The 21,812-nt window shown below is 39.9% G+C and overlaps 1 protein-coding gene across 1 annotated transcript in view; it reads left to right on the forward strand.

Annotated features, from left to right (window-relative positions):
• The window catches only part of colec12 (collectin sub-family member 12), a 34,540-nt gene extending 13,422 nt beyond the window's left edge, over positions 1-21,118 (forward strand). Inside the window, exons 3-10 of the mRNA XM_028594111.1 lie at positions 8,479-8,601; positions 14,304-14,390; positions 16,487-17,530; positions 17,990-18,604; positions 18,736-18,878; positions 19,023-19,132; positions 19,309-19,451; positions 20,119-21,118. Of these exons, the coding sequence (XP_028449912.1) occupies positions 8,479-8,601; positions 14,304-14,390; positions 16,487-17,530; positions 17,990-18,604; positions 18,736-18,878; positions 19,023-19,132; positions 19,309-19,451; positions 20,119-20,138 (2,285 nt within the window). The 3' untranslated portion in view covers positions 20,139-21,118. The remainder of the gene's footprint in view (positions 1-8,478; positions 8,602-14,303; positions 14,391-16,486; positions 17,531-17,989; positions 18,605-18,735; positions 18,879-19,022; positions 19,133-19,308; positions 19,452-20,118) is intronic.
• The last annotated feature ends 694 nt before the right edge of the window (positions 21,119-21,812 follow it).

Consider the following 21,812-nt stretch of genomic DNA (forward strand, 5'->3'; position numbering starts at 1 on the left):
TGAGAGAAGTGTAATTATTGAGTTAAAATAAAGCTCACCATAAGTTAATAAGTCCTTAGTGTGTTTGGATGAGTGTACATACTTGCATATGCCCACTTTAAAAACATACATTTTTACAGTGTAGTTGCAGGTGCTATTTGAGTTGCATTTTACAGCTTTTCCAGGGAATATTAATTCTCAATTACACTAAAACTATATAAAATCCTGCCTGCCAATGCCATCTCTGCTTGCCAGCTCACGGTGGACCTACAGCACATTCCCGAAACTTGTGGTAGCAGATGTGACTGCCAACTATTTCTCTCAAAATCTCACCATCCACAGTGAGACCAGGAGACACACACAGTGAACCTGGATTTCAGTCTTTGATGGAAACTGCTGACTGAAACACAAAGACTTTTTTGACATCCAATCCTGCCCCATAAAGTATCCTTAATACAGTGGCCCAACTTTGTTTATGAGGCACACTTGCGTGCTTTAAAAGTCTGTCTCTTGAGATTACGACATAGGACCCATTTGTCACAGTCTGTCTTCTTCTAACCAAGCACAGATGGGATGACAAAACCAGATCTAATCAACTCCATGTTCTCTCCTTCATTGGATCTAAATCCCTGTTTTAATAGGCCATCTAACTGTTTCCTCTACCAACAGGCTCTGTTTGTGCTTTTCTAGCACTTTGAAGAAGAAAACAGCAGCCTGCTCATTATATAAACTTTGCAGAGAAAATATAATCTTTAAGCATTTAAAGCATAAAAAGCAGGTGGTGATAGGCAAGATTGCAGTGGCTCTTGTATATGCAGGTTAAAATGATTTTTTAAAGCAAAGAATATCAAATTTTCTAAAAGCAAATCATATTCAAAGTGACCCAGATGTAAAAACTGCAATTTCCAGCAAAGGAAAAAAAATATAAATTAAGGGACGGGATAAAAACTATTGGGGAGGGTGGTTGAATCTTATGCAAAATTTTGTAAAAAGCAAGACCCTCCCTGGCATTACAAATTTTTTGACAGTCCATTCCAGCCACTCTTTTTTTTCAATAAGGAGCTGCACAGTAAATGGTTATTACAGCTGCGTAATGGCTGAAACACCTGTGATTCCACTTAATGAAAATACTGTATATATGAATTATATCAGATGCTACTAACTAATATGTATATGATTAGATGTATGACTGTTCCTCAAATCAGTTACATTCAATTCAATTCAATTCAATTATACATGATGCCTGAGTCACATAGCTGGCTGTATTAGGAGATATTCCTTCCAGACAGCTCTTTCAAGAAACCCAACAGCGTTAAATCTAAAAAAAAAAAAATCAAAGCAATCTTTGTGATGTAAGTTTTTGATTTTAAAAAACAACCTTTCACAATATATCTCACAAAGGAAGAATGTATCTGGGATGAGGAAAAAGTTCAAAAGATCTTCCCATGCTCTCCTAAAGAAATCTGTTACCTTTCCTTCCAAAAATTATTAGGGGGGATTTTTGTACAGTCCCTAAGTAGGTTTTATTGCAGGCCAATATAGACTTAAGGTATGATGGCATGCTGAAGAGGATGTTTTCCAGAGCTGCTGGTCCATATTGTACTATATATAACAGTATGGTGTTTATCATATAGTCTGTGGCCAAGGCCTTTAAAGACACTGTTCAGCTTTAGGCAATGTGTATTTTTGTGCATGTGTGAGTATTTTTAATGAGGACATCTCATCCTGTTCAGACATGCAGCCAGCGTACAGATCTCTGGCGGCTGTAAACCACTGATCTCTTTACTCATCATTGATATCACGGACAAGGTTTCTTATAAAAACACCCAAAATAGCACACAGAAGGCAAAGTAAAAATGAAATTGGCCCGTTATTCTGATGATGCTTGGCATGAAGGAATTATGTATTAAATGTTAGCATGCGTCCTTTGATTTGGCTCCACTGTAACAAGGTCCAGATGTTCTAGAGTACCGGAGCCCAATTTAAGGTGTCATAAACCTGTTAGCAGCGAGTGAAAAAAAACATGGCCCAGGCTATCTCAGAAATTCAAGGACCCTAATGTCTTAGTAATTTGTCTCAGTGGTAACTTCCCCTGTTCGAGAGTGTTTACTTGCTAACATTCCAGTTGGCGACTGTTAATACTGGGGTAGCTATAAGGGCCAAAGGGGGACACCACAACCCCAGCACACCTTGTTAGCTCAGTTATAGGTTCAGCATTGTCTCAAGAATGAAGTCAGAAGCACCACTCTCAGTTCTTCAAGCCTAGGTTGCACTAGATAAGTACAATTACATCAGTCTTATCTGTCTGAATTGCAGTGAATTGCAAAAGACGCTACCAGAATGCATTGCCTGGCTGCTTACATAGACAATGAATGGGAAGCGTAATTAGTGAAATTATGCTTAGTCTTGTTTCATTGATTCACTTTTTTCATGTAAAATACTGAATACTGTGACATGCTCCAAATAATGCAGCATTTGGCAGCATTGTAATCCGCAAGACTCCATTCATGTGGAGTAAACCGGCATGGCCTGTCTGTGCGACTACTGGTTTTTGGCTTGTGACCATATTCGGCTATGGTAGCCACCCAGTTACTGTATATAACATAGTATTAACACTCTGCACAAAGGGTCTTCACACAAAAAGCCTCTAGTCTGTACAGGCTTTCTTTGTGTTGCCATGGAAGTTTCCACTGCCAGCCAGGAGTGAGACAGGGCATGCAGGCAAGTCTAATGGCAGGTACATGGAATAATGGAATAAGTGTTGAGATTTGTTTTTTCTTTGACTGACTCCGAGTCCAAATGAAATACAGCTGTTATACAGACACCACACTGGACTGCCCCCATCTTTCTCTCTCTGCCTCTTTTCTCATTTTTTGTGAATTAACGTGACAGCCATGGGTTTTTTTAGACCCTTTTTAGGGGGGCTCAAGCCCTCTAAATTTAATCTCAGCCCTCCTAAAAATTATAATATTAAACATTTAAAAAAAAAAAGTGAGAGTTTGCGAACTTGTCTGTTAGTAACAAAGGACAAAAATCTACAGGTTCAAAGGGCTTGATTCCCTTTTAATATCCTGTGTCACTGACGCCAGTGCTTCGCACTTGTAACCCAGTCAAGGAAAGGGTTAACAGCAACTTAGGTTTGGCCAATCGGAGGTGGTTGTGCCAGACTCCTGCCTTTGGCTGAGTCTCTATGTAATCTGTCAGAGGGAGAGCAGGAGTGCGGTTGTGAAATTTAACGTTGGTAGTCCGCAGAGAAGAAGTTGGTAATTTCATGGCGCAGATTAGAACCCAAATTGAAACGTAAGCAACTAAAATTGCTGAATGTTAGAACATTGTGTCAAATTGGTCATTATTACTGTGACTTATAGTCAGTGTCAGGTTTAGTTCAATCATAGTGTCAAAAAACGTTTGCTGACATTGTTGTTCAGTAGCTAGCTCAGAGATTATCGGCTAATGAAATTACTGATTTAGCGGGGAGGGGGGTAACACTTTTGCAAGGCACTGTATCCATGTCACGTTCTCATTAAGGGCTGAGCCCCCCTAAAGGTTTGATCCTAGAATCGCCCCTGGTGACAGCTAATGACAAAGCTGAACCACAACTGACGATAATTTATTCTTTGCATGAGTAATTTGTGCAGCTCTTCCACTGGTCAGATCAATTACAGTAGATGCTCTAGAGATATCTAAATGTTTCTTAAAATAGTCTCTTTGTCAAAAAGGATTTTACCAAGATTTTACCAGAGTCTCTGTGAGGATGTACAGTGGTGTTTTGAGCTAAATGTTAATGTCAGCATGCTAACATGCTCACATTGACAATGCTAACTTTCTGATGTTTAGGTTTTATGTTTACTGTGTTCATATCTTAGTTTAGCTTGTTAATATTTACTAGCCTTTAATACAAAGTACAGCTGAGGATGGTGGAAAGGTCTGGTAGGTATTTGGTTATAAACCAAAGTATTAGACAAATTACATTTTTGACCTGATGATGACACTAGATGTTAGATGCTAGGGATCACCAAAGCTATTAGAATTCATCTTGAGGGGTACATGAAAGTCTGTATCAAATGTCATGACAATCATTCTAGTAGATTTTATTGGATAAGTGAAATGTATTAACTGTTGGGGGCACTAGAGGAAAATTCAAGGGATCACTAAAGTAATTAGTGTTCATCCTCTGGACACCATGAATGTCTTTAGCTAATTTTATGGTAATCTAATTCTTAAGCACCCGCATAGCCACCGGTGTGCCCTGATGTTCCTGTGCCATCTAAATAATGGACAGAGATTTCCGTGACGCCCGTCCCACTTGTGGATGTATAATAACATCACCCATCTATGCCATGTTGCACCCTCTAAGCCGGTGTTGGGGCCAGGCCAGACCAGGCTATTGTGCCCGATGATTTGAACCCCTTGCCAAGTTGCCCGGCATTGAGTCGCTGCCCACCATCTTTGCTGTCATCGTCAAAATCAGTTTGCAGTTAAAGGCCCTGGCCTGAACGAACTGTACAGCAGATAAAAAGAAAAGTAAGTGTTGAGAAATGTCAGTCTGGACCAAAGTGGTGGACCGACTGACGGACAATCATCCCAAATTGGTAGCATGGCTAAAAAGTAATTTGAAGATAAATGCTCACGGGTATTAATTTATGTCTTGGTCCATAAGATCAGCCCATAAATGATTGCGTAAATACAAAAGAACGGCCCAAACTGGAGATACATGGTTCTCACTTGACAGTAATAATATGTAAGATGCAGTATTCTTCATGTTACCTCTGCTCTTTCGAGGTTTTTCTGGCATTTATTTACCTCTTGGGGGTAACCTGGCTGGATTCCATCTTGTTGATTGGGATGTCCTGGCTGCCGTCCAGCTTATTAACCCTCAACAGGGTTAAGAAGCCCCCCCCCACACACACACACACACACCTGCCTGTTCTGTACCGGGCCGTTTAGTTTAGCAATGTGTTTTCAGTCAGCTCATGACATGTATGTGTCAGCATGTTTATGTACTGTGGTAGTTTATGCGTAGACAGCAAGAAGTCTCAGTGGCCCTTTGGATATTAAACATGACACACTCGCTGACTAGTGAGATACATCATGGGGGGTTGTAACACAAAACTGAGTAAGCAGTACAAGCAAAGAAGAAATTATGGTGACTTTTGGATTTGGAAGCTCTACTTGATTTTCTTTTCTTTTTATTTCATTTTATTTGAAAAGATTATACATGATGCTTTTGATTGTCCAAGACTTTCCTGAAGCGTGCTCGGATTATCATCATCAGGATAATAAACAGTATAAACAGTACGAGTTCAGTCTCAGAAATGTTTACTTTACCATGATTACCTTAACATATCTTAACATCCTCTGTGGATGTAATTATGACAAAGAAAGCCATCAAAGAACTACTTGGCTCACATCTAGTATGAATATAGAAATCCAGTAGTTTGTTTTCTTTCTGCATTCTGTGTAACAGAATACTGCAGCTACCTTGAAAGCATTTGCTTTTCATCATGACTGTGTGCCACATCGCTGTAAGAATTGTTGCTTTTAGAGGAGAACAGAAAACACTTCAGTGACAAGCAGTGGGAAAATATTGCGACCCTGGAAAGAGTTACTGGCTGCTCTTCCCAGAATGAATTCCCATGTTAGTTCAGGGAAAGCATCATTGCTGTAAGAACATGACAATCTGAGTTTGTAACCTGTCTCTGCCAGGTTCTACAGTACAGTATGTGATGGTGGTAAATCAAAAGACTTTAAAGTTTAAGTCCTGACAGTTAAAGCTAAAGTTTGCTAAATTGATACAGCAGAACCAGAGATTTGGTCTTTTATATTCTAAGCATCTTTTTTTTTTTTTAAACCTGAACCTCAAAGTCCAGTCATCAACACAGTCTCAGACTGCAGATAGATGACAAAAAATGTCATGTCAAGGATGCTTTTAAGATTCATGCTTTTTTAATTTTTTTTAATCACACAATCTGACATACAGTCTAGCAAACAATGGTATGCGGAGGCATTATAACTTGAAGAATCTGTTCTTGTATGTTCGTAGTGGGGGGTTTGTAGAAAAGTTTAAGCATGTAGAATGGAAAAAGCCTGAGTGAAAGTGTTTTGACTCTGAAAAAGTAATTGAAATTCAGTAACCCTGAAAGCATGAGGGACACACATACAGTATGATACTGCCAACATGTTAAAACACTAATGAACACAGAAATACCGCCCCCGCTCTGCTCTTGACCCAGAACCTGCAGACGGTCGGCTGCTTGTTTACATGGTGCGATGTTGTCCTTTAAGCAGCATGTGGTCAAGACCAGCGTGGGGGATCTCTAGTGGAGCGCTCCACACTGGCTCCCAACATGAGGCTCTCAGCACACATAAGGACAACAGTGGCCTGCATATCCATGTCTTGGTCTAACGCTGGGCCTCTTTGAGGTGGTCAGACGCAATGTTTGCACAGATGTACAGGTCCAAAGCCAAGATGCCAAATTCCCGGGGTACTGGGGATTCTGGTGGTCCTGGCCCACCCCTGACTGGGAAGGATGGAGCCTCTTGTGGCTACACATTCAGTCCCATCACGGGTGACATGACTTAAAGGGACAGAGACAGGCCTCTGATACTGTGAAGTCATATGAAGATGTCAGTTCCGCTGGGCAATTTGTGCAGCTTCTCCCAGTGGAAACAATAGACCTACCCAAAATGCCAAGTGCATGTTTTTGAATTTGAAAGCAATGCATAAATGGTAAAATGATCAGTCAGGTGATCACACAGATTGTAACCAAACTGCCAGATTAGCCAAGAGAAATCAAAAAACAACTTTATTTTACCTGCTGTACTTGCCATAGTTGTGCACACAACTGTTTTTCTGTGCAATGAGGGATTTTGACATTTCGGGTGTGCTCACTTTTGGTTTAACCTCCAAATAAAGTGGTACAGTAATGAATCTTGCTAAACTCTTGGCTTGTTTATGACTAGTATGATTGTCTGACTGCTTGTGTTTCTTTCTATTTTTAGCAATCTGGTCCTGTTTCAAGATCTCAGCAATACTTGATTTCAGCGTTACTAGCCGTGTTTCCATTCACATAGTTTCATGAACGTTTTGAAATATTGCATTAGTAAAGCTGGATGGAAATGGCAAAATTCAATAAAACTTCCTCAATTGCACAAAACATTTTTACGCTTGATTGAGGCAGTTTTTGACTTTATCGAAATAGAGTTGATTCGCTCAATGGGATATGGAAGAGCATTTGCCAAATAAGTTCTGACGTAGTGAAACATTTAACTCACAGGAGTGATCATCTGTTTCTGCTGTCGGCGTGTTCCCGGATATTCCAATAACGTGTCTTAGTTTCCAGGCAGCATGAAACATGGTTAATACTCACGGACAATAAAATAAAAAATAAAAACTTACCTAATTAAACCAAATTCCTCAAAGACCTCTCTGCTTTTTCTCTCATAGATGGGTAAGATGGCTAAGGCAACTCGTTTTGTTTCCAGTTAGCAACCTCTGCTTCTTCTACTCTGTTTACTGGCGGATTAGAGCCTATAGCGCCAACTTCTTATGAAACAAAGTTTATTCGCTCCAAACCAGTTTGCCAGCCTAATTCGCATTTCTTTTTGTTGCTACATTTCAAAAGTTTGCTTAAAATTCTTGACAATTGAACAGAGCTATTGCCAGAGAGAAAATAATACCCATTTTGCAATAAACCATAGTTTTCCTGTAAGTCACATTTTGGATAGCCCAGATTTTAAGACAAGTTTGATATTACAACAATAAAATTGTATTTTAAACAGTTTTGTTTTTGCTCGAGTTATTTATTTTAAAACCTTTCTGTCTGATATAGTCTTACATGAAATCCCCCCTTTCTACATAATATGATTTAAAGAAATTTATTTTTTATTGCCTGTTGTGAATATACACCAGCTGCCCTCTCACTCTGCTTGCCAGAGGCTACATGGTCAGTTCCAATGAAGTTAAGTAAACATCCTGCCTATAGCGTAATGTTTAGCATTGTATCACATTTTGTTGGTGTTTGTCAGGACGTTTTGTTAAGACTAGTGAACATCTGTGACATGAATGACCAGAGATTTCACTGCACCATGGTTTTAGCTTGGATGGCAACGAGAAATGACACACACAAGAGGAATGGTACTGTTTTGTTTCGGTTTCTGTCGTATGGCAAACACATGTTCAGTGTTTTTTAAGTTTCACACTCAGTCTTCTTATTCATGGGGGCAAATGTTTTCAATTGTTACTTGGCTGAAGAAAGACACAGTGTGTCCCACTTTAGACACGCAGTACTAAACTTGGATATGAAGTGAAGAAAAAATCCCCTTGTGATTTCATTTTCTAATGAAAACCTTTGGTGTATTTTTTATTAACTCTCTACTCCAGTTGCACAACATTTAAGTTACTACTGCTCCTCAACAGTTTGCTTTGTTACTAGGATAAGGCAGACTAACTGCATGGTCTACACAGATTTGTGACAGAACTTCCGTTGTATATTGCAGGAATTCAGGAGGGTACGGAGTGCACCAAGTGTAAAAATGACTGGGCACTGAGGGCGGCCATTGCACTGCTCTATGTGCTCTGTGCCCTGCTCACCATAGCAGTGGCTGTCCTCGGATACAAAGGTAAGTCTCACAATCAATCCCTTACATTTAACACAGAATTTCTCAAATAAGACAACAATAAGTGCAGGTTTAAAACCCATAGTCTTTAGATTCACCTCCACAAGTCCACTTTCTTTAAAAACTACTAGTATCTAAGTTCTTAAAAAATCATAGATTCTTCATATGTCTATGTTTAAGGCATCAATTAGGTATTAGATAGTTATGTTATACCAGTCTTTTGTTTGTTTGCACCTTGCACAATAGGTTTATCTACATCCTATAATTACTGGTGAAACAGTTGTACATTCTTGCTCCCCAACTTGCACATTAAGTTTATCTATATCTATTGAAACAGTTGTGCATTTTATTTCCAAATTGTATACATTTTAAATATTGCTCATGTAGTATTCAATTATTATTTCATGTATATTGTTTCCTATTATTTAATGTATACTCTGTATGTGTGCTGTGTGTCTGATATTTTGCTGCTGTAACACCGTTATTTCCCATTTTTTGGGATCAATAAAAATCTATCTATCTATCCATCTATCTATCTATCTATCTATCTATCTATCTATCTATCTATCTATCTATCTATCTATCTATCTAGTCATTTTAAGCATGTTTAGCATGCTTCCGTTAGCATTTGGATCAAAGCACAACTTGCCTAAGTACAGCCCCAAAAGTTGCTAGCGTAGTTGTAGACTATTAGTTTTGTTATCTCGTCTCTTTTGATAAAACAAAAATAAATTTTGCATTAATAGTTCAAGTTCAAGTTCATTTATTTATATAGCACATTTAAACAGCCGCTAGACAGACCAAAGTGCTTTACAGAGCTAGCATAAAAAACATAAAACCAGCAAGACAGAGCATAAAACACCTAATAAAAACAACAAGGCTAAGAGCAACCTTAAAACACTGACTCAAATATACAAAAGAAGGTCAACTCAAATAGGAAATCAATATGTTAATGAGAATAAGTAAGTTTTTACCAACGACTTGAAGATAGCGAGCACCTGGTCGTGTGATCTTAGGCTTCTGGTAGGAGTGTAAGAGTGAATGAGTTCAGATAGGTAAACGGGAGCTAAGTTATGTAGAGATTTGAAGACAAAGAGCAGGATTTTGAAATCTATTCTCTGTCGAACGGGCATAGAGATTTGAGGATAGGGGTGATATGGTCATATTTGCGACAGTTAGAAATAAGTCTGGCCGCAGCATTTTGAACTAACTGAAGACGGGCAATTTGGGAGCTAGATATACCACAGTAAATTGAATTGCAGTAATCTAGCCGGAACGTGATGAATAATAGACTAACTTCAAAACGGTCACCTGGTAGAATTGTCAATTCAAGTCTTTATGTTCTTATTTTCAGCATGGAGACATAGATGTTTGTAGATCATTCCCAAATGAATACAGTATATACATGAAATATCGAATTTCCCTTTACTTACCTGTACTTCCCCATGTGCAACCTCTCTCTCTGTCTTTCTCTCTGAGGTTTGATGAAAGTCAAAAGATCATATCACTGCAACAGAATGTAAAACTAAAACCAACCAAGTCAGAGAGTTCAGATTAAGATTTACCACTTGAAGAGACTCCCTTGACAAAGTACATTGTTTACTCTCCGCTGAATTGTTATCTTTCAGAGATTGGCCAGAGCTTGAGATTAGAAACACAGTTGTTTTGCAACATTGTCCTTACTGCAACCCATTTTTGCCATTTCTCCCTGTTTAAGCTGGGGGCAATGATGTTGAATAGAAACAGAAGGGAATTCCTACATCTCAGGCGCCATCAATATGGAATGCACTTTGTGTATTGTTCAGTCTTACACATTTGTAGGTTTATCTATGTTTAAGCCCCCAACGTCTCCTTCCAGGCAGCGCTGCCTGGAAGGCACTAGGATTACGCAATGGTTAAGGTTAGGGTTAGGGTTAAGGTTAGGGTCAGGTGCCTTGAAGTCAACAGTCGCAGCGCTGCCTGGAAGGAGACGTTGGGGGCTTAAAACACTATCGAGCCATTTGTGGCCCCAATAAATCATGGAAAACCTGTCAAAATATTCTTGAGCAGTGGCCAGGTTAGCTCAGTTGGTAGAGCAGGCGTACATATGTAGAGGTGTATGCCTCGATGTCCGGGGTTTGATTCCAACCTGAGAAGATTTTCCTGCATGTCATCCCCTCCTCTCTCCCCCCTTTCCTATCTAGCTGTTCTTTCCATTAAAGGCTGAAATGCCCCCCCAAAAAAAAAAATATATATATATATATATATATATATATACAGTGGGGGAAATAAGTATTTGACCCCTTGTTGATTTTGCAGGTTTGCCCACTTACAAAGAATGCAAAAATCTACAATTTTAATCATATGTACATTCTAACAGTGAAAGACAGAATCCCAAAGAAAATTCCAGAAAATCACATCATATGAATTTATTAAAATTGATAACCATCTGATGAGGAAAAACAAGTATTTGACCCCCTGGACAAACAGCAAGTATTCTGGCTCCTACAAGCCAGTTAGTCTTTCTTTAAGACACAGCCCCAATCCGAACCAATTATCTACATCAAATACACCTCCCTCACCTAGTTACCTGTATAAAAAACACCTGTCAACACCCAAACAACCAGCATCCAACATCACCACCATGGGCAAGACCAAAGAGCTTTCTACGGACATCAGGGACAAGATTGTTGATCTGCACAAGGCTGGGATGGGCTACAAGAGAATCGGAAAGCAACTTTGAGAGAAAAGATCAACTGTCGGTGCAGTTATCAGGAAATGGAAGAAGCACCACACCACCGCCAACTTCCCTCGGTCTGGGCCTCCACACAAGATCTTGCCTCGTGGGGTGTCCCTGATCATGCGAACGGTGAGGAATCATCCCAAAACCACAAGGGGGGAACTGATGAATCAACTGAAGGCAGCTGGGACCACAGTTACAAAAAAACGGTTGGTAACACACTACGCCGTCATGGATTGAAATCCTGCAGCGCACGCAAAGGTCCCCTGCTCAAGAAGAAACATGTACAGGCCCGCATGAAGTTCGCCATTCACCACCTGGACGACTCAGAAGAGGCCTGGAAGAAGGTGATGTGGTCAGATGAGACCAAAATAGAACTTTTTGGCCTCAACTCAACTCGTCGTGTTTGGAGGGCAAAGAACACCGAGTACAACCCAAAGAACACCATCCCCACCGTCAAGCATGGTGGTGGCAACATCATGCTTTGGGGGTGATTTTCAGCCAAGGGGACGGGACAACTCCATCGTATTGAGGGGAGGATGGACGGGGCCATGTATCGTGGAATTCTGGACCGACATCTCCTTCCCTCAGTGAGAGAGCTGAAGATGGGTCGGGGATGGGTGTTTCAGCACGACAACGACCCTAAGCACACCGCCAAAGCAACAAAAGAGTGGCTGAAGAAGAAGCACATCAAGGTTCTGGAGTGGCCTAGCCAGTCTCCAGACCTGAATCCGATTGAAAATCTTTGGAGGGAGCTTAAAATTCGAGTTGCCAGGCGACAACCTCGGAACCTGAATGATTTGGAGGCTGTCTGCAGGGAGGAGTGGGCCAACATCCCTGCCGAAATGTGCACAAACCTTGTCACCAACTATAAAAACCGTTTGACATCTGTGCTGGCCAATAATGGCTTTTCTACAAAATTTTAACATGCTGTTTGTCCAGGGGGTCAAATACTTGTTTTTCCTCATCAGATGGTTATCAATTTTAATAAATTCATATGATGTGATTTTCTGGAATTTTCTTTGGGATTCTGTCTTTCACTGTTAGAATGTACATATGATTAAAATTGTAGATTTTTGCATTCTTCGTAAGTGGGCAAACCTGCAAAATCAGCAAGGGGTCAAATACTTATTTCCCCCACTGTATATATATATATATTCTTGAGCAAAAATATTGAAGTCCTACCTGCTCCACGGGTGCCCTAACCTAGTGCAGCTCAACCAACTGACAACTGTGGAATGATTTTATTCAAAATATGGTCAACAAGTTAAGATCTGAATCATGCCCTGTAAGTGCTGTCAGGATTGTTTTGGGTTTCCAGCTTTGGGTCTGTGTTTGCATAGATCCCATGTGATTTTGGTGGTTTGGCTCTAATGTCTACCAGATGACCATGCAGCGACTACGCTGGCTTAACAACCCAGAGGAGATTTTATGGCTTGGTAGCAATTTGTTGTCTCATGAACCACAGGTTGACTCACAAATGGCTGGAAGTGTCCAAAATAGTTTGCAAAAACCAGTGAAGGCTTTATTTCTGTGTTGTTGTTTTTCACTCTTCTGCACCCTTTAAACAGCACATACCACTTTAAACAGCACATACCACTACCAGCAAACATAAATACAGTTTTCTGTACTAATCGACATGTTTCTTTGTCTTGGCCTTCCAAATGACCCATTTTGCTAAAAGTTAAAAACAATGATGGTGTTTCCAGCATTGATCAGAATTAATGTGCTGGGCCTCGTGTTGGGTAACTGCCTAAGTATAGCTCATAACTTCACAATAGGCAGCCAATAAGCCTTACTCAAATTAGTGACCTTATATAACTCATAATGTTTTTCCAATACAGTCCTGTATTGGAAAAACATTATGTATTAATTATGTATTAAAATACAGTATTTCAATACAGCATTTTAAAGTACAGTACTCAAAAAGATAAAGAAATCAACATTTATAGAATGAATTAGAGGCTCAAGCTGCATACTCACAGCAGTTGACCAACAGCTCTTTGAAACTGGGCCCATGTGTTGTTGTTTGTCCCATGTGCATGTTATTGTTTCGTGTTTTTGACACTTTTGGAATGATAACAGTGAAAGCTAAGGATGCTTTCCAATGCAGTTTTTAGACGCCCACATACTGACAGAAAACAAACAGAGTGGAGCAGAGGAGACAGACTCTTGTTGCAGATGTTAGGAGGAGAGAGAAAGTGGAACCAGAGACACAGTGTACTACTGTGGTATTCATCATGTGTTTGACATTGTTTATACTCTTGAAGTGGAATTTGTGAATGTACTCTGAAATTACATTTGTATTGATCAACAGATTGCCCGGTTACAAAAGAAAACATAGGAAACTTGTACCCTGTTCAACATCCTGCGTTCAGAAATGCTGTTTGAGTTTCCAGTTATTGACTTGGGAGGAATGAATACAGCAGCACCCTCTTCTGTTCACATCAGCTTAGTTTAGCAAATTCTCTGTTTACACGTTAAGGTTTGAGGGGGTTGATCTATAAGTGGTGGAAGAAATTTTCAGATTCTTTTCTGAGGTAAAATAACATTACCATGTAAAATTACTCATTTACAAGTAAATCAGAAGTAATAGATTAAATAGCACAATGGCTCCTGTCAGTGTTGTATTATTTGATACTGGATTATCATTACTGATGTACTGATTATTGTGTAAGCAACATTTTAATGTTGTAGCTTGTAGATGTGGAGCTTCTTTTAACTGCTTTAAATACTTTTGGTAGTTTAATCTGCAAGTGTTTTTTATGTTAAATCTTAATCTGAAAAAGTCTATCTATCCATCTATCCATCTATCTATCTATCATCTATCCATCTATCTGTCCCACAGGACATGCACTTCCTGTCAGTGTCTTAGTATATGTGATGATTGTATAAGGATTCCTCTTATCAAACAACTTTTCTTTTTCCCCTGTATGTGTATATACTGTACGTATCTATTCACACCTTCTCTTCCCTCTTTTGCCAGTGGTCGAGAGAATGGACAGTGTCACAGAGGGCATGCAGAAATATGGAGGCCAGATCAATGATGTGGAGACAGACTTGAAGAAACTAGGTAAGTCTCATTAACATAAAATTAGACATCAAATATGGATTGTTTTAATCTACAATAGCTGTGAACAAAAATTGAATGCTGTGTTTTTTATTTTTATTTTTTTACATTTTCTATTACAGTTTTTCTCCATTGGTTTGGCTCATTTCTTGAAACAGAAATTACATTCTCAAAACTCTAAGATCATTTGGCAAAACAGTCTTACAGTTCAGCACAACACTATAGCTCACTTGCAAAAGCTCATATCTCTCCCAAAACTGTTCACTCATGCTTCAAAACTAAATTCCTTTCCCATATAAAGAGTCAGTGCCGCCAAAATGGCAAAGATCCTTCTCAATTGCTTTGGCTCATTTCTTGAAACAGACCGGACGTTCTCAACACTCTTGGTGCTTTTGCCAAAATAACCTTGATGGTTCAGCACAACACCATGGTTCACCTGCAAAAGCTCATATCTCTCCCAAAACAGTTCACTCATGTGTCAAAACTAAATTTCTTACTCATTTAAATAGTCAGTGCCCCCCAAATGCTTCATCCCTTTGGCATTGTGTAAGCACTGCAAGTCAAAATGTTTAGATGTTTTGTCACTAAGGCAGAGGACCATTGAAATATCCCTCATGTCTACTTTTCAGTCTTAGCCCAGTCCTTCATTGACAATGGTTACTGTACTGTTTTTTGTCTGGCTAACAGAATACAATTGTGTATAAAACTGATTTTAGGATAAGAGTAGCCTCCAAGGTTTGACATCACACATTGCACTCATACTGCCAAGGAAATTGTAACCATTTTTATTCTGTGCAAGGTTTTCGTCCAATCCTAGACATAGAATTCAAAGGACAACACTCCATTCATAATGTATACCTTATGTATTCCTTACAGAATGAGTTACCAATGTAATTGTATTGTTGTTTTACTTACAGTAACTTTACCACAATTCTAATGCATCACTTCACAGTGACTGGAATACTACTGTAAACTGTATCATCAAAACTATTCCATAGTTTATTTTCTCCAATATCTTTCTTAATTTAGTATCATAACATCCCATTGAGGTAAGATATTACTGTAGGCCTATCACACACACACACACACACACACACACACACACACACACACACACACACACACACACACACACACACACACACACACACACACACACACTCTATGCACAGTGTCCTGTCCTATACAACATATAATTCCATCATTGACTGACTGCATACCTGTTTTCCCTGCGAAAGGTTTGAATGATGGAGGAGACTGTAGAGCGAGGCACATTAGGCTGCACTCGACAAACTGCCTCCGCCATTGTGAGGCCATTGTTGATGACATGGTCTATAATTGAGGCCATCCGGGACAGCATGGTGTCTTCGTGCTCCTCGGCCTCTTCCCCCTATTCCACCACCACGCACCCTTACTCCTCCTCCTCTTCTTCTTCCTCTTCCTCTTCCTCAAGCAGGCAGTTGCCCTTGTTCATTTACTTGGCCAGGTGCCTCCATGTTGAGAAATTGTACTGGTCCTTCATGGTCAAGATCTATATATACATGTTTGGCAGCATTCACAATCATGGACAGTACCTGTCAGGTAACTGATTGGTCATCTGAGATGTGTCAAACTCCTTCGTTAGTCAAGTTCTAGTTTCACCTGACTGTCAATTGCTGTAATCAATTTATCAAATGTTACAAGAGATTCATGTATGGTATTTATGGTATTTTGTTCTTGACTAATTTTGACAATTGAACAGACTATTGTGCATGTGATGACTTATACAATGAAATGACGCTGACACATTTTGGAGAGAACAACCATTAGACTGAGAATCAACAATCAGTTTAGATCAACAAGATCTATTCACTTGGAAATTGTGCTAAATGTAGGCTACCTGTACTTAATCATTTGCAAAGATGTACTGAGACATTGAGACATGTACTAAGACATTTGCAATTTGATGAATGAGAAATTGAATTCTGTTGTGAACAATAGCTAAGTGGTTTTGAGATTTGTCCATGTTGTTTTGAGAATGTCATTTCTGTTTTCAAGAAATGAGCCAAACCAATGGAGAAAAACTGTAACATAGATATGTTTGTGTGTCACCTTTTCAGATGATCAGACAGGAGAGAAGTCAGTTAATGCCACAAGTGACATCAAGACTTTCAAGTCCGATCTGGAGGCATTACAGAAACAACTGAATGATATTGCCCTCAGGGCAACCAGAAACAGGGATGTGCTGGATGAGCTTCAGATCACAGGAGATGACATGCAAAACGGCCACGTCTCCCTGCAGAGTTTTCTGAAAGGCAACGAGGCCTCGCTGCATGGGGTCAACCAGACCTTGGCCTCCTACGGTGGCATGATTGACAACCTCCAGACAGACACTGCATGGCTCCAGTCAGAGATACAGGGCCAGGTGAATGTGCAGAGCCAGACTCAGGTTAGTATCAGTGCACTAAACATCACCCAGTCCCAGCAGCGCAATCAGCTCAGCACGCTGCAGAAGACGGTCGAAGACGCAAGCCAGGCGGTGCAGAAACTGAAGAATGACTATCAGGGTCTGCAGCAGACAGCCAGGCAGACCCGGGCTGACACAGAGTGGCTGAAGGAAAAGGTCCAGAACCTCCAGGTTTTGGCAGCCAATAACTCAGCCCTGGCCCGTTCCAATGGAGAAGCTCTGGATGACTTGGGGGCTCAGCTCAACACACTAGCCAGCCAGATCCAGAACACCTCCGCTCTCAATGAGGAGCATGGCCAGAGCCTGCATGAGCTGATGGACCACCAGAGAGACCACGATAACACCACCTCATCTAAGTTTGATGAGATGGAATCACGGTTAGACAGACATGAGAACGACATGGACCGTGTGACCGGAAATGTGAGCTTCGCCACGCAGCTCCTCGGTGCCATCAGCTCCGACCTGAATGGCCTGAGGTCCTGCGCTGAGACAGTGTTGCGGCATTCAGACCTGTTACTGGGGCTGAACAGTAGTGTGACAGAGGCCAGTGCAGATAGCAGAGAGCTGCGTGCACAGCAAGATGAGCTGGCAGCCAGGTTGGACAGAGAGGTCAACAATCTCTCTGTGGTGATGGAGGAGATGAAGGTGGTGGACAGCAAGCACTCACAGCTCATCACCAACTTCACCATCCTGCAGGGTAAGAATAGAAGACCTGTTTGGTGCCTATCCTGGAAATGGTGAATAAAAAGAAAGAAAAAAAATAAGCTCATTTATTGGTTTGATTTTAATTCTGACATGAACAACATGAACATAACACACTTCTTCAAATGTGAATGTTGTGGCATGCAGATTTAAATATTATTGTAGGTATTTGTAAAAAACATTTTGTACACCCGTTTAAACTGTTTAAACTGTAATAGATTCTCACATCATCTTGTAAACTGCTTTAAATTTTGGTGCCACGTAATTCAAAAGAACCATGTCTATGAATTTCAACTATGACTAGGATTATACCTCTGTCTGGTCTCTAGTACACTATTATCAGCAAAATTATATGTAACAAGAAATAAATGCAATGTTTTCTTTGTGAAACATGTTAAGATCTCAACAGCAACAGTACATTCTAACACACTCATCTGCTGGTATTATGTTTCAGGTCCACCAGGTCCAAGGGGCCCCAGGGGTGACAAGGGCCCCCAGGGGCCAATGGGCCAGTCAGGTCAAAAGGGTGATAAGGGAGACAAAGGGATGCCGGGGTTGGTGGGACCTAAAGGAGAGAAAGGTGCTGCTGGACCACCAGGTGCGACAGGTCCAAAGGGTGCAGCCGGGGCTCGGGGTCTTCCAGGGGCTAAAGGATCAAGAGGGTCTGGAGGTCGACCTGGAAACCCTGGTGAAAAAGGTGACCCTGGGGCCCCGGGGATTCCTGGTAGGGATGGACTGTCAGGGTTGCCAGGACCACAAGGGCCACAGGGGCCCAGAGGAGCAGCAGGACCTGCAGGGCTTGAGGGGCCTCGCGGACCTGTTGGACCAATCGGCCCTCCCGGTCCAGCAGGGCTACCAGGAATACCTGCGCCTGCCCCTCCGCTTTCAAAGCCTCCTCAGCCCACTCAGCCCACTCAGCCCGCTATGGTCCTTGAAACCCCGAAACCACCTCAACCCCCGAAACCACCTCAACCCCCAAAACCATCTCAACCCCCCAAACCAGCAGAGGAACCAGAAGGCTCCGTGTCCCAGCAGGTCCAGCTTCCTGACGCCAATACTTCAGCGCCTGGTGAGTTAAATGATTACATCAGGGTAGAAAATAGATTTATTGCCCATCCTAAGTACATTTTACAAATCCTGATACATACTAATACTTATTATATATAGATATTGATATATTCTGTAAATGATTCATTCCAGGTTGCCCACCTCAGTTCACAAAGTTTGGAGACAACTGCTATTACTTCTCCTCTGGTCCCCAGAGGCTCAACTTTGACGAGTCCAAGCAGTTTTGTACTAACATGACATCTCTAATGCTCATTATTAACGACAATGATGAACAGGTAAGTTAAATAAGACCCTGATTTTTACTACATTCACTGACTACAAAGAATGGAACAAACTTAATCTTAAAATCTCAGTCTGGTTTTTCTGAACTAATTATCCTGTAAAATCTATCTCTAAATATTTTTCTCTTCTATCCGTAGCAATTTGTGAGAAACAAAATTGCAGGAAAGGGCTATTTCTGGCTAGGCCTTACTGACAGGGAGGAGGAAAATGTCTGGAAATGGGTGGATGGAACATTACCTGTTTTCAAGTGAGTTAACCTGACGAAAAATCTGTTATAAAGCAAATGAAATGTATGTGTTTTAGTGATTTCTATCTTGATTCCTTGCTTCATTCTTTTCCGAAACACCAGACCTCTATTAAGGTAACAAACACCTTGTATAATGCTTCAACTTTAATACATATTGTTCATGTTGTTGCTATCAGGAAGTGGAAGCCTGGCCAACCTGATAACTGGACCCATGGCCACGAAGACGGCGAGGACTGTGCTGGCCTTATCCATAATGCCAACTGGAATGATTTCTACTGCACTGACCGCATCGGTTTCATCTGTGAACGTGCCTCTGACTGTCAGTACATTCTACAGTATATATCAGATCTTTTTGAATTTTGAAATCTCTTATTTGTGCATGTGTGTGTGCCGCGGATGTGTTTTTAAAGTATTGAGCTGGCTATTCTGTATTTTTCTTACTGGCAACAAATCCCATGCAAAGACCAGAACATACAATGTGTTCATTTGACTTCCCTGCTCAGTCTGTGGTACTCAGCCCTAAGTCTGCTCACAGATGTATATCTTTAAAAACGATTTTTTAGCAAATAGAAATAAAACAGGAGTAAATTGTGTATGTGTTGGCGACTGTTTTCTGATGCAGATTAATGCACTTTTGGTGCTCTATTAGTGAGTGCTGGTATTTACGATTTATTTGACTCTAAATAAACTGCAGAGTCCATTGACAAAACAATCTCAGCTAAAGGTCCTATTGCTCTGGAGCTTTTGACCATGTCGCAAAATTCTCATCAGGAGAGTTTACTCAGTTGCCATGTAAATACTCAAACTTTCCATCATTCTGAGCACCTCTTGGCCAAATGTGTGTCTGCCTCATTCTATAATAAATGGTTGCAGAATACCCTATTTAGTTATTTTATTGATGTTGCTATAACTGTTAATGTAGCAGCCTATCATAGAGGTGTTAAAATGAACCTAATGTGTTTTGTTTTGTTATTTTTTTTTCACAGTAAAAGTTCCAGTTTTATAGCATCCATCGGAGACAGTGTGAGCTGTCTCTGGGAAAAAGGTGAAGAGGTTGAAGTTGAGGTTGAAGATGCAAGGAATGACATGCATGACAAGAAGATGATTAGAGGACTCTGATAATGCCAGCTCAGTCAAGCATCACTGAGACTTGGACTGGTCTTTGTCTTAAAGGCACTTTACAACACAGTATGGTGCAAAAGACAGAGCATGCACGGACCCAGCCCACTATTGTATTGATTTATTAGTACTGAAATAAACATGATTTATTTAGACTATAATAAGTCATAATTTGGGACAGACGCAGTTGTACAGGTGTATCTGTAAATAATTTTTCACAAAAGATACATTGTTGGTTGGGATTGAATTTCCTATTGTTTTATTTCTTGGCTGCCTTCTCAATCTTTACTCTTACAAAAAAATCTACATCAGAGGATTATGTTATTAATAAAGCGGAACTATTTTTATACTGTCAAATACTTCACATATTCAGAACTGTGATTAGAAATAAGCTCCCGGGAAAATGATGAGCACACATTCATTAGCGAATTACTGCAAACTCAGATAATAAATAGAAATAAAGTTAGTGTAAATTTCACCTTTCTACAAACTGAAATATCAATGTCTTTTGTTGTTGAGAATAGATGCTCAGTGTGAGCAGTGCTGCTGTTTTATGAAGGACAGTATTTCTTTAGACTTTAGACTGCCAGTGTGAGTTTTGTAAAGTTTGAGGCACACATTAACAATATGTAAAAGAAATGTGTTATGTAGCCATCATACAGTGATTAATTCATTATGCCAAATACAATTTGTGAAATGTTACATGTTTATAATTTGCATAATCAGTTGGTATTGTTGTATGATTGTCCTTTTCCGATTCATATAATGCTTAAGGACTGAGTAGCAGTTTGTAATCTGGGTCAAGGCTCATTATGCCTTAATGAAATTACTAAGTTTTTATGGATCACAATAAAATGGAAAATAAACTGTGTGGAGTCAGTGTTTTTTGTCCTATGAAATATTTTAATAAATGCATTTAGATGATATGGCGTGAAAAGCATTTAGGGCAATTTTAAACTAAAGAAGAAAGAAAACTCCTAATCGATACATTATATCAGGCTATGCACATCTGCATCCTTTTATGTATTTGCAGCTCTTCATTGTATATGTATTTCTTAACAAAGCCAATGTACAACAATCAGACAGAGCTCAAACAAAAGCAAGGGCAATTACATGTCACAACAAGATTCAATATTGGCAGTACAACTTCCATTTATTTCAAACACTTAGATATATATTAATTGTTATTGCTAAAAACCTTGGGATGAGGGAAGGATACAAAAAAACCCAACTGTGTGTAGCTTAAAGAAATTAATTTGAATCTTTTGGGCCTTAGTATGCTGTGATATAAACTGGATCTAAATAATCTTATGTCTGTAAATCTCTCCAAAACATCACAGATAAAGAATATGAAGTTGTTAATCTTTATTCTTCCTTCTTATAAAAGGCACAGCCATGACCAAGGTCAGTAAATATGCCAATTATATTCTTATTGGAGATATATTTTGTGAAGACTTAGTGTAGGCTTATTGTTTATAGAATAGTTAATCATGTAATAATGTAAGCTTGACTGCCTTTAATAATATAGGTTAATATACATAAAAAAATTGCAGCTATGTAG

The sequence above is a fragment of the Perca flavescens genome, chromosome 12 (assembly GCF_004354835.1).
Source record: "Perca flavescens isolate YP-PL-M2 chromosome 12, PFLA_1.0, whole genome shotgun sequence".
In the NCBI taxonomy this organism is placed as follows: Eukaryota; Metazoa; Chordata; class Actinopteri; order Perciformes; family Percidae; genus Perca; species Perca flavescens.